Here is a 14,313-nt window from a genome sequence, read left to right as displayed (position 1 = left end):
CCTTCCCTTCTCTCTCAATCATAATACAATTTAAGAGGCATTAGCGAGTAAGATTAGATGGGAATTACATTATTGAGAAGTATCCCTATAAATAAAGCAAAAATGAAAATCGTTTCATTCTCTCTCTCTCTTTCTTTCTCTGTCTCGTAATTTTGTTACACGGTGCTTTCCTCCGACTTGCGCGCGAATCTGAAAATTTGACGAGGTTTGTAGAAGAGAGACGCGCGCAGGCGGCCGAAACGCGGAAACATTTGCGGATGAACCTACCTACGTCGGACGAATCAATAACGGGAACCCTCGGGTGTGAAGGAGGCACCTCGACGGTGGCGGCGACAGCGGCGGCGGCGGTGGCGGTGGTGGTGGCGGTGGCGGTGGACCCGCGCGGGGATGTCCCACGCACGATACGGCGTGCCCTTCTCTCCCCTCTCCACCTCCTCGCGCCACCAAAGAAAATCCAGTTTCGTCGCGGGCGCAGGTAGTCGCGGGCCCCCCGAATTTTCTTGCGCGGAGATTTCTGACGTTTATTTCTCTTATTACACACGCGAGCCGGTGGTCCGCACACCGAAATAAGGATCAGCGGACCATGTCATATGACAGGCATTTATATGGCGGAAAAACGTAATGCTGAGCGAACAAAAGTAGAGTTATCATCCTACAAGGTTTAGACTATTCATATATAAAAACTAATTACACGTTCGCAACACTTACATATGAAATATTCATTAATCTTCTAGGAGCGTAAGAATCTGATTTACTAACGAGTCTCGGTTGAAGAAAAAAATATAAGAGGAGAGGTGCCGGTTTATCAATTACGTCACTGGTCGGGGAAGACGAGCGCGGGACGACTCGCAACGTGTAACATGGCCGAGGCCTTGTCTCTCTCTCTCTCTCTCTCTTCCCCTCATCCTGCCGCCATGTCGTTCTAACCGCGCGGACGAGCTTTCAAGGTCGGTCACATTCAGCTGGAAAATCGCTCGACGAAACACCGCCAGATGGCAACACGCTACGGCGCTTGCGGAACACGTGGTACGACGGAAATCGCGCTATTGTAGGGGAGAGGGAAGCAATAGTGTCACTTGTTGCAATAGATATTCCCTACAGTTTTGGGGACAAGGTATGTTCGAATTCTACGAGATACTGCAGGTACGTACGTTCTATAGAATCAATTTTCTATCTCTTTTACCACATTCCTGTTCAATTAATTATATCTCCTCAAGTAATCATATCGAAAATTGAGGAAGGGCGAGATTGAGGAGAATACGCTTCGAGATTCTTAGTTAAACTTACATTATCTTATGTCGATAATATTGATATTTTAAGATATATATGACTTTGTAGATTATAAAGTTATCAGCGATTCGTGAGAACCAGCGGTCGGTAACTATATTTTCTGTGAACGACAATTTGATATTTCGTTTTGCATGTGTATAATGTTGAATATTTGGAAACATTCTACATACACAATCCATGTGGCATCAAGTCAAATATATCATTAATAGTAAAACTCCATACACAGCATACCCCATTCCCCATTCTTCATTCATTAATTCAACTACGTATTAGACATGCATTGTTTACTGCTATATTACGAGAAATTTCAAATTGATTAATATATATTATACCGTTTCTAATAAATTAAAAATATCGTAAAAATTATATGTGTGGAAAGAATTACTGCAGAAATATTACATGCGACAGATAATGAGACATGTGATAGACATGTAAAAAAGTTATATATATTTAAAAATACCATAAGATGAAAAACTGCGCATATATTTGGATCAACAAAAAATTTTTTAATGATTTGATCATTGTGTGATAAACATTAATCTAGATTAGAGAGTAAAATAATAAATAGGATGATCTTTTTGTGAAACAATCATTGTTATATATAGGAAACGTCGAGATATTAAATACAAAATGTTGGGCCATCGACATAAACTTTCTCTACTTTTCTATAACTTTACTCTAGTAAGAAACTTAAGAGCAAGCATTCCAAATTGTTAAAGAGATAGCTTTAAATTGGTGGCACTCAAGTGCCACGAAAGGTCACACAAGATACAAGTCAGAAAACTCTTTCGCAGGTTACTTATCAAAGATTACGAGCTTTCAAAGTCACATCTGTGGAAAATACGACGTAATGTGATTTGTTAGAGCGATAAAGACAATTGCTTAAAAATATTGACTGATCGTGCGATATATTTTCTTATTTCTTTAGTTTAATTTTCTTTACTTAAACATTTTTGATACACGAATATATTTATCATTAAACAATTCCATCATTTTGTTTTACTATAAATGTGAGAATAATTTTATATTTACATTTATTAATTATCTCGCGTTGAAATAGATAAATATATTGATAAAATTATACAGCACACTATCATTTTTATTCTTAACTTTAATTAATATATGAAAATTGTTAATTTTTTCGGAATCTTCTCTTTAGGGGTTTTTCAGTGATATTCTTTGAATAAAATCGCAAAATATGCATGGATATATATATATATATAATAAAAAGTTATTATAATTAATATTGTATTTTTGTTTAAAAAAATTTTTTTTGAGTTGAGTATGTGTACATGGTTTATTGTTGAATGATATTCAAAGTATTTCCCTGAATTATTATAAAATTAATAGACGCATAATCTTATCACATATGTTAAGCCAGAATTGTCACTTATCGCTTACAAAATCCTTCTTTCACAACAACGACACGCGAAATCATGTCCACATTTGCGTTCCGAACAACATTGCACGATTCCCCGACAGTGCTATAAGTACGATTGCCAAGAAATAATTCTATATAGAAATTTTTAGATATAAGGATCTCGTGACATCCATTCTTTTTCTCTTAACGCGGTCAAAAGTGTTAAAAGTGCGTTTAGGTATTTGTAATAGCACTATCGAGAAAGAAAAAAAGAACAGAGAAGGGAATCCTGAAATTCCATCTGGAACGCAAGCGGGGTCCAATGATTTCTCAGCCAGGGAGTCATCGGCGGCGACGTCGTGCTCTCCACGTCTGTGCCACGCGCGTACATTCAAGGCGTGGTGTTTTCACTTTTTTCTAATAGCGCAAATCTCCGGCGCTTACCTTTCTTGATGAGCAAGCTAGTGACCCTCCGTAGCGCCTCGCGAGTGCTGGAGGCGGAGCTGTGCTTACTTTGGCCGAAGTATTTGTTGGGCGTGATGTTCGTCGGCAGGGTCAGCGGTTTCCTCTGGTCCCCGGTGCCGGGCAGCCGCGCGTCATAGGCGTTATTGAGTCGCTCGAGATGTTCGATCGACGCCGGCCGCGGTTGATTCGCCTTTCTCGTGGGATACCATCCGCGATTCGGGCCCCCCGCCAACCGGAGTAGTTCGGTGCCGATTATGGCTTGCTCCAGGCCAGGATTGTTCCGCCGATAGCTGAAAATGATGTAACATGGATAACTTTTACCGCTCTGTAATTCGAATCATCCTTTCCCTTCTCGTCGCACGAGGAAGAGAACGAAATAAGACATGGATACTTACCCGGTAGCCGTGGTAGGTGCGTACCAGCCGGGTTGTCGCCTCGACTGCGTCGGGTTGCCGGCGTGCTGAGGTGTTCTAGGGATGTCGCTGCCTCTGGCGAACACCGGGGTCTCTGGTAGAGAGCACGACGTCTGCATCCCGGAACCGGTGCTAGTGGCGACGCTGCCTCCGCCTCCACTTCCGCCTCCGCCTCCGCCTCCGCCTCCGCCGCCGCCGCCGCTGCTACCTCCAGAAGAGCAAGCCTCCGCTGATGGCGAATGTCTCTTCGTGAATGGTCTCCGGCGGGAGGGTCCCGGTAAATCAGTAGGCAGAGTCCTTCGCTCCACAGGTACCTGGGACAAAAAGACGGCTCGTTAATGAGGAAATGTATTAAACAAGAAGAGCTCTCAAGATTAATCTCAGAATTAAAATGTGACGAAGAGAAAGATATTATCGAGCAAAATTATATTAAGATCACAATTGCAATATTATCGCATATCAAGAATAATTATTCCGTATCTAGGAGAGAAAGGACGTTATCTTTTAATAAAACGATGTAATAGCAACGCTAAATTAAATTAAAATTTTAATTGTCTTTATAAATTGGCATTAATAAATAGTAGGCGTTCTTCCTAAAGCAATAGAATTTTGTACGTGTTTCCGGTACAATCGAGATAATTCGGACATACGGATGATTGACGGATGCTGATATATCTGCGCGTTTGAATTACGCGATGCAATGATAATCCCCGAATATTGTTCGAAAATACTATTCGAGTATCCATTTTCGCGTTTCGATATAAAACACCTTTACCTTTGTCTATTGTTGGTGTACTCCAGGAAAAGAGAGAAAGCGCGAAAAAGAGATGCCTCTTCATAAGGATTCGCGCAATTTTACCACTGTGAGGCGAGGCAGATTATAATTATTGCGCCGTAAATCATTTTTATCGCACTCCATTCGAGCATCATCAGCGCGGTACGACGATAGGAAAGCTTTGCCGCAACTTTTATTACGGCAATAATTATTAACCGAATGCGCAGCATTTCGCGAGCTTGTCGAGAGAAATTTTCCCTTCCAAAGAACGGCAATCCATTTAATGTAGAGATGCGTTTTTACACGTAATACGTATAAAGTTGATAACGATATTCTTATCGACACTTGATTTGGATAATTTTGGACGTATCAAAAATTAAATATTGATCGATATGGATTTTAAAGTTTTATCTAAGAAAAATCGGCTTTTTGAACTAGAAAGAATTTCCACCGTATCAAATTATTTGAAAAAGGTATATTATATATGTAAATAAGTTAAACAAGTGATTTTGTTAAGCGTAACAATTGGATAGTTACAATGAAAATAAGAAGGAATTGTATTATACAGTTGATCAGTCTTTTGTATCCGATTATCCCGGTGATCTCCCGCGCCAGGATTCTCCGCCTGTTGTTAGATTAAAATTACCATGGTCGACTTCATTCGGTGAAGCGAAAGCTCGTGAAAAGGAAAAAAAGGGGAGGTAAATATCCCTAATGAAAACTTTACGCAGTTCAGCCAAACTTCCTTCCGCTCTTTTCCCCGTTTACTCTCCTCACAGTTTCTCGTCTACATCTTCTCTCCCCGGATGCCCCGCTCTCTTCTCAGCCCCTTCGTAATCCCGACAAACTTCCCTCTCTTTGTCCGTTCGGTAATATGGTAGCGTTATTTTCTCGCTCGTCAGGACAAAGTCTCGACACTGGCGGCGTATAAATTGCGCCTTCGTTTCTGCAACAACACGCTGTAGACGTTTGTTTACATCCTGCCGCACGAATGGGGAGGAGTTATCGTCAATCCCGGAGAGAGGATACGATCCGCAATATGCGTAAGCAGAGTATTTCTCTTATCGCGTTACTATACATATATCAGGGTTGGAAAGTAACGCGTTACTTGTAACGTCGTTACAAGCCTTACAGTTACTTTTTTTCGGTAACGATCGTTACTTTTCTCTGTTTGTAACGGTAACGGTAACGAATTAGCCGTTACTTTTATCGTTATTTTTTGGTTCTTTATTATCTTATATCTGTTCAATAGATGTATTTCTTGAAAAATATTTTGTAGCCTTCTATCATAGGCTGCATTCTGATAGTCACTGCCAGTACTGAAGATCTATAGTAATGTATAAATGGTAGATTTTACAATACTGGCAATGAATATTGGAATACATTCTTAATAATATCACTATTTCTCTTATCAAAATTTAAAAATAATGTTTGATAAAAATTTTCGTCAAAATTGAAATTTGTAAATTACAATTTACATTCCTATAAAGATAAGTGTATTAAAAAGTAAAGATATTAACATAAAAAATTAAAATCATTAAGTTTAATATAAAAAACGCTTGCTATATATAGAGACTACAAAAAACAAAAACATAACTCACAAGTAACGAATCGTTACTTTCCAAGTAACGGTAACGGTAACGCGTTCCTTTTATAGAGTAACGTTCCCAACCCTGCTATACTACATATCACGCTATCATATCGAAAACTCGGGATGTACATTCTTCCTCGACAAGCATTTCCGACATGTCGCACACATTTTAATTTTATTTACGTCAAATATGGAAGAAAATAGCGTATAATAAAACGGAGTAAACTTATTTCGGAAATACATACTGACGAAATATTTTCTCCCTCTCTCTCTCTCTCTCTCTTTCTCTCTCTCTCATTTCCTTTCTATCTTTTCTCTAGCTTTCAAGACTTTTGCACAGATAGATGCTGTAGACTTTGAAATTAGAAGAGGAAGACCTGCCCTGTAGAAAGGAATAACTTATTCGCACAGATCTTTTTTTTAGTGCACACTCATCGCGCGTTTCAATTAAACGAGTGTAAGGGGGTGTACAAACTTATTCATTCATTCCGTAAAATCGCGTCGAAAGACTAGACCTTCCTCTATACGAGAGTTTATTTTGATTCGTCGACTCCTATTGAAAGGAAGGACGATCGGCTTAGTTCGCGTAGTAAGTAAATGAATTCGGATCATTTACTCGCCTCGTCGCCCGTCCTTTATCAATTTAAAATATTTTAAAATATCTCTCTCTCTCCCCTTCTTCCTTTCATTATTCGAATCGAAGATAATTGCGTTTCGCAGCCGGACGGGAGAAACAAATCTGAATATAAAAGTAAGCAAGTCAATATTCCAATATTCTCTTGCTCTCTCTCTTTCTGAAAAATTTTCCGCGTTGCAATCTGTCCTTTGCGTCGTTTCTTTTCTCCTCTTCTGGCGAAGTTACTTGTCTGATTATTCGAAGTGACTCGTTGTAACAAAGTTTCGCTGAAGATGTGGAAACACGTATCTTGTATAATAACGAAGGTTCGATAGATTATGTCTTCTCTTGTGTAAAATTATCACCTACGGAGAAGAGACGGATATTAATCTTTAAAACAAAGAGATATATTTATGACGTGAGTATATTAATTCTGTATATGTAAGAGAGAACTTGATGATGATATTTTATCACAGCGATGTAATATAATTTTTAACAATCTCGTTTTACTTTCTTGATGAACACGCAGATGAAAGATAAAATAAAATCCGCGAGTATATAAGAGGGAAAGATTGTATTAAAATATCGATGAGATGTCGTATTATTTTCAAATTATTCGAAACTTATATAGGATTTTAAATTCAGAGGATTCCGGAGAATCGTGCCCCAACGGCATAAATAAACGAAGAAATCGCGTTGCCTCTCACGGAAGAGCAATCGCCTTCGTTCTCTCGAAATACGTCCTTCGATTCTCATAACGCGATTGAAGGGTGTACTCGATCGTAGGAATGAAACGAGACGAGAAGGGAAGGGAGAGATAAGACGACGAGAAGGACGAGTCAGTTTTCCTCCTTTCCTCTTTTCATCTTTTTCGAACGAGGATCCCTTTCGAGTTGCATAAGATATCCCCTTTCCTCCAATACACGACGGGATATAACGCAGAAATAATTTGACCTTGTCGATGAATCTATGCATAATCGATCTATTCGGTTCGTTCTCTTCAAAGTCAGATTGTGCGCTGATGTACGTTATATAGAGGGACCGCGAGAGAGAAAAATCTATATTTTCTCGTAACTTTCAAATTTTCCATATCGAACATGCTCATTGGATTTTCAGAAACCGAACTTTGAAACTTCAAAAGAAGATCTAATACTTTAATGGAATTTGAAGTTTTTATAATTTTCAAACTTGGACCTTTCGAAACTTAACCCGCGCGACTTCAAATTCCATCCAAATAATTTAATTGAGATCAATCTAAAGAAATAGGGATCATCGTTCTCTTTCAACGGTTCAAATTTATCGCGGACAGAGAGAAGAGAATTGAAAGGGATAAACATAATCTCCGCTTACAAGAAACAGACTTTACGCAATAATTCGGGAACACCCTATAGAGGCGCTCTGCGAAATGTATCTTGCGATAACTCGTGCGTAGGTTGAATTCTATCTACAATAGGATTACAGGGATACACGATGTAACCTTCTCCCTCCTTGTCGATCTCCCCCTTCCCTTTTTACCCTCCTCCACAAGTCCTCGGCATTGAGATTCTGTATTCGGGAGCTGTATCAGAGATCGGTTAGAACGCGCTCCCCCTGTTTGAGAGCTTTCATTTCAAGCTCCGCTCGATCGACGGTTTCAAGGACGGATCGTTGAAAAAATTGCCAATATTTGCAGCTTCGTATCGCTCGGCTCCGTTTTCTTCCCCCGTATTTTTTTTTCACGTCAAGTTTTCATCCCGATCGCTGGCCCCAGACAGGGGTGCATAATAGTAACGACTACCTACAAGGGATGATGTGTCGTACAAATCTTTCCTTTCAATCGAGATCACACGCCGATAGATTCTTATTCTCATAACAAAATATAAATATACATGCGTTATAGTTTTTTCAATGGAATCAGTGTATCATCATTGATAAGCAATGGTTTCAGTTATAGCATTGCAAACGGACATCTTACTGATTGTGAGAAGAATCAATTAGTGGTGGCGGCTGATTTCTCAGCGGAATCTTCTACTGTCATGTGATCAATGAAACTTAAGACGGAGGAGTAAAATGTGAGTGTCTTCACTGAAAATCAATCCCTTAAACTGAAATCAGTAAAAATGTCGTTACTTTAATCAGATTCGATTTAAGAGAGTACTTTCTTTCCGTTTTTATTTCTATTAAGATTTTTATATCGCAAGAGAAACGGCTCTATATTAGTTTCATCGTTCATTACTGAATTTCTAGTTCGGTGCAACTCGTGGGTTATTGCGCCGATAAAACATTTAAAAAAAATTCGAGATTTTTCATTCGTTTCCCCGCTTTTATTTTCTTTTTCGCATCGCGGGAATATTTCCTTTTCTTGTCTCTATTTCGAAACATATCGAGATTTGAATTTACAACAACATGTACAAATAGAAAAAAGAAGAAAGAAAACAAATAGATGGCATGCGAAATAACATCGCGGTAAGGTTCGCGATATAAAAATTGTCACAGGAACGAAAGAATTTTAAAAGTCACGGCGAGAAAACGGAATAAATCTGTTTGAAATGTATTTAAAGTCAAAGGGCGGAAAACGCAGGTTGAGGGAGACAGGTTGATACGTCGTCGCGGGAATATTCAACTATGAGAAGAGATTCAACTATGTAACTATATCATTCTCTCGCGGTTGACGTGTACTTGAATACGTAACGAGTCTACCATAAACGCGACGTTTGTACTTCACGATTCGTTGATCTTACCCTGAAGATGCGCGACAAAACATGATTCTGTCCATAAATATCGCAAATAATTTTTTGAACAAATTCAAACATATTAAACTAATTGCAAATTCAAAGGACGCGCAGCCGAGCTCGATTCTTATAAGATATTACAAAGCATAAACACACAATTGAGATATTTAATTATCAAATTATTCGATATATAATTTTATCGTTTAATTTTTTTAAATTAATTTTTAACTTTTAATTTTTTACTTTATAATCAGTTTTTTAATTTTAGAAATATTACATCAATACATTAGTTTCAGTATATCAAGTATATACTTAGTAATAAAATGTTTTTAGTAATTTAATATATTATATAGAAACTATAACAAATTAAGTAAAATTATAATTTTCTCTTCACGATATTTGATATTATCAGGATAAAAAAATCAAATCGATTCTTATATCTTATTGCGCGCGACGCATACAACTCGTAGTGATTATTCGATTAGTCTGATTCAAGAATTACCAGTTTTTAAAGTATCTAAAGTATTTAAATTAATAAAAGTTGAAAAGTAAACGGAAAAACTAAAGATTCCAAGCATGTCTGGATTAATGCCGACAATTCCGGGATACACGTTGTATCGGGCGAATCTGCGCGTGTCCCCTTCGAAAAAACGATGCACCCCCACGTATGCTTCGCATCACGCTCGCCGTTACTTTTCATTATGCACAATGTGCATAGAGAAAGAGACGTGGACATTTTATTTATCGCGGAGACACGCGCGCGCCCGGGTCCCTACTCATTCACCGACGTTCCTTTCTCGCTCTGTCCCTTTCTCCTCCGCCACTCCCGGGCCATCCCGCCCTTTTATCCTCTCGCAGCCTCCCAGCCGGTCCACCGGACGAGACAATACGCGCGCGACACACACAACGATGGAAAGAACAACTCTGTGCCTCTCTCTCTCTCTCTGTCTCTCTCTCTCTCTACGTTTTTATTCCTCGTGTATCTTTTTTCCAAGGACCGTCTGCTGCGGGAGGATACGCGATATCTCGCCGGGGGAAATCTCATTGTCTCTCTCGACGTACATTATATCTATATAAAGTCAAGGCGTTGGCGTGCGTAATGACCCGTGTATCGTTCTCGATAAAAAATTCAACCGCGGACACATACGGCCGCGATGATCGATATTAATCATTCGTCGTCTCTTCGGTGAATTCCACGATATTTTGTATTATTCAAGTCTATTCGGAATATCGAATTCGATACGTCGACATCGAGCATCTATTTATACCGACCATTCGAGATCGAATTTTCATACTCGCGTCGAAGTTTCGCGATGTACACGCGTCCGCAGAATGAATCTGTGTATACCGCGAACATTCTTCCGGCGCGATGACTTTCCGCGTCATCGATTCGCAGTCCTGAACGCAGTTTATGCCGAATGTTGCACTTAACATGGAGATATTCCTCCGGTATACAATAGGAGTACATCGTACTATTTTATTACGGTAATACGAGAAATTGGCACATCGCCAGCTTCTTTATTGCGTTCTCTATTTCTTTCTTTCTTTCCTCGCCCCTTCCTTTTTTCATCTCTACGTTTATTCACGGTAGAAATTATTCTCAGTGCTCTCTCTCTCTCTCTCTCTCTCTCTCTCTCTCTCTCTCTCGGAGCTCGGTGGCTTTTTTTCTCTCGAAAACTGAATCCTGTCGACAGCACTTATTAATGTTTTTATATATCGCGTCATAAAAAATAAGGAATTTATAAATATTTTCTATTATAAAGTAAACGTTTTTCATTAAAAATATTAATATTAAAGTCTATATTTCTCTATATATGTAAACAGGATATTTTGAAACTATCGAATGTCTTTTTAATAGTTGATTCTCTGGATAATTTGAAAACGATTTTTCCTAAGCGAAAATGTCGAGGTATCAATAATTTCTGAGTTAAAAACTTAAGATTGAAAGGAAAGAGAAAGGATGATGATTGGAAATTAAACTTTGTGGAGTTAAAAGGCTAACGAAAACTATATTCTTAAGTTAATTTCAGGTAGAGTTTACTTTGATAGAATTTTAAGTTTACAATTAGTTACGAATACAATGGAAGAGAATGGAAGAAATTAGAAATCTGTAAAAAATAATGATCTCCCTTACATTTCGCTAAGAAAATATCGATTCCAAATTGATTAGAGAATCTGCTATTAAAAATACATATTTATGAAAAAAATTATATATATGTATAAGGCATATTAGAAATATTAAGGGACATCAAAGTGAAAAAAACCCGATAGTTGTTGAATATTTTTAATCGACTCACCTCTCGTCTGGAATTACTGGTAGTCGGTGTGCGTCTCCCCCTAGCGTAGCCGGCATCCATGGACCTGGTGTTCAAGGAAGCCTGCTCCTTCGGATCGATGACCGGCGGGACACGATGAGGCGGCACCCTCGGCCTGTACTCCATGGTCCGGTTGTGACTCTTGGACTTGGGCGGTGTCATCATGGCACCTTGGCCGATGTCCGAACAGCTCTCCTCGTCGGCCTCTTCGACGGGCGAGGGTGGTAACGGCGGAAATTCCATCACTTCGACGCTTACCTGCCGAAATAATAACGCGGTTCAAACTTCTTTTTTGACACGGGAATGGACCGATTTACTCAGATGACTCGAGTTGAGAATTCAGCATCTAAGCATCCACCATGATTTCCGCAATGAGTTTCGCAAACTTTAACCGTCAACTTCGCGATAAAGAATTTGAAAGATTAATTATTCGAAACGATATAATTAAATAGCTAATATATCACGCATCGTAAGCGATAGATAAAATATAATACCACTACGATAAATGATATCGCGGATTGATGTTGTCATCGGACCCTCCGATGTGTGATGGATATTTTCAGAAATCGGCACAAAAAGCTTCGAGCTAAAAAGTCTGCAAACGCAAATTTCCAATTGAAACTAGCTTGACCCAGAACCAGTTAATCCATGAAGGACTCTCTGATGATGCGTATGAATAGTCATTTAGCTGGATGATTGTTCAACGAGTTCGTTGAATATTTTCATCAACTCGTACATTGGATCAACGAGGGTAATTCACAGCTAAACGATTCATGGCAAGCGCATGCTTACTCTCGAGGGATATTTTTAGCGGATCAAAGGTTATCTGTCATTCTTTACATTTTTAATCGAGATGGGAATACCTCGGAGAATCGCTATTCATCTACTTGCGCTCGAAATTATTAATTACAGCCGTTACATAAATAATTAGTTTAAATTTGTCAGAATTGAACGAGCTAAGCATGATTACGCCACTAAACATATTGTATACAATATAAATTCTCTGAAAATTTACATTTTTGACATTTTTTATGCGATAAAAAATGAATCTTTTACCGGAGCCAATTATATACGAGAATCAGTAAAAACGGATTCGCGTGCGAGAAAAGGAAGAATCCGATCTCTTAGTTACTTCTGCGTTTCATGACGAGAAATATGATATCGTCGCGCGGCATCGGTAATAGAATCCTATATTACAGACCTATGCTCAATTTATATGTATATGAGGCGCTCCGGTCTCAGCTGCTCGATGCCTCTGCTATCGCGGCGTATGCCGTATATATTTCCTGCCCCGCATTTTTCATGTAGATACAGCTTAATAGCCCCTCGTCGGAAGAGTAAAGTCTTTATTTCCGTTTCGTCCGTTTCTCTTCGCGTTTTAATCGACGCGCGTGGAACTCGAAATATTCTAATACGCAGTGACGAGAAACCAGTAGAATTCTCTTCTGACCTAATGACCCATCTACGTACCTGGAACTCCGGATTCTTCGAGTCCTCCAGGATGGCGTCGATCACGTTCTCGATCTGCTTCTGATCGTTCTTGTGGCTCTCAATGCCATTCTGGCGCAACCGTCTGCCGGATGAATAAACTACGTCGGCAACGCCGTTCAACTTTTTCCGGTCGGCAAAGTCCGCGTCTGAGCTAGCCTTGGACGTCTCCGAGTCGGAACTATACTGCTGTTGCTGCTTGCTGCGGGACCTGCCGTCGAAGGGACTGCCGTCAACCGTCACGGGTTTCCGGCCGTCGTGCGTTATCGGCAGCTCATTCTCGAAGCTGTTGCGCTTCGAGCTGTTCTGCCTCAGATCGCCGTTCCGCCAGCGCTTGCTCTCGCTATATGACTCGCTGTTCCTTACGTTCTCGATCTCCTTGATTGCATCGCTCACCTTCTCCAACTGCCGACGGTTCTCTTTGAGCGCCTTCTTCACGATCTGATCCTCGATCAATAGATTCACCGGAATCTTGGAGACCAATCGCTCTTCGCTTACCGCAGCCCCGAGTTTCTTCTTCGTAGTCTGCGATTCGCCGAGGTTCGCCGACGAGTTGCCGGTATCTAGATTAGGCGCCGTCGGTATAACGTTGCAATCCCTCGATCTATTCAGACGCGATAGATCTGTACGATCTTCGTCGAGCGGCGATGGCGGTAGACGCGGAAGCTCGATGTTGTCACGCTCCTTGTCCTTGTCGGACACATCGGACGTTTCCTCCTCTTCCACGGTAATTTCCAGTTGGGCTCGATTGTTGGGATCGTTGTTGATCGCCGGCATCGACACGACTCGGATGAGATCCGGCGGCGGCACCGAGGCCGCAAATTCCGGCTCGTCTAGGCCCTCGAGCTTGCCTTCCTTCAGCAGACTCTTGATGTTGTCGAAAGTGCTCGAGTATCGCTTCACGTCCGACAGTCGGCTTTCCTCACCGTTCTCAAAGGACAGACTCTTGGTCTTGGTCGGTGTTTTCGGTAAAACCTTGCGCTCCTTCTTGCGGCCGCGTCTTATGACATATGTGCCGTTCTTCGTGAGTTCCTGCGGTCGTATTTGATCAAGATCATTCGTGGACGAATCCGAGTACGGTGAAATCAAATCATCGTCGGTCGTCGATAGCCGTGGATCCTGCCAATCGTCAAAGTCGCGCAGCTTCGACGCAGAACCTACGCCTGCAACAATTTTAATTAGTATTTATATCCTATCGTTTATTTACGTTTCCCACAATATATTCAATTATAGATTCAACAATATATTTAATTTTGAATAGAATATTGTTTTTTCTAGAGGAAAAAGAA

At 40.1% G+C, this 14,313-nt stretch overlaps 1 protein-coding gene across 11 annotated transcripts in view; it reads right to left on the bottom strand.

Annotated features, from left to right (window-relative positions):
• Positions 1-14,313, bottom strand: part of LOC138933863 (dentin sialophosphoprotein) — a 175,695-nt gene that overhangs the window by 27,116 nt on the left and 134,266 nt on the right. For 8 of the 11 annotated variants that reach the window (XR_011447048.1, XR_011447047.1, XM_070296975.1 and 5 more), the window contains 4 exons: positions 13,007-14,187; positions 11,519-11,794; positions 3,511-3,842; positions 3,095-3,405 (listed from right to left, as the gene is read on the bottom strand). Coding sequence is in view for 9 of the 11 variants with exons in the window: in XM_070296975.1 (XP_070153076.1) it covers positions 3,095-3,405; positions 3,511-3,842; positions 11,519-11,794; positions 13,007-14,187 (2,100 nt within the window). In the remaining 2 variants the exon portion in view is untranslated. The remainder of the gene's footprint in view (positions 1-3,094; positions 3,406-3,510; positions 3,843-11,518; positions 11,795-13,006; positions 14,188-14,313) is intronic. The other 3 variants (XM_070296977.1, XM_070296979.1, XM_070296980.1) reach the window with 1 other exon arrangement.

Source organism: Polyergus mexicanus, unplaced genomic scaffold (genome assembly GCF_030449975.1).
Source record: "Polyergus mexicanus isolate NDT 795.1 unplaced genomic scaffold, iyPolMexi1.0 SCAF_6, whole genome shotgun sequence".
In the NCBI taxonomy this organism is placed as follows: domain Eukaryota; kingdom Metazoa; phylum Arthropoda; class Insecta; order Hymenoptera; family Formicidae; genus Polyergus; species Polyergus mexicanus.
Note: the sequence above shows the minus strand (reverse complement) of the source record. Positions and strands in the feature narration are given on the sequence as shown.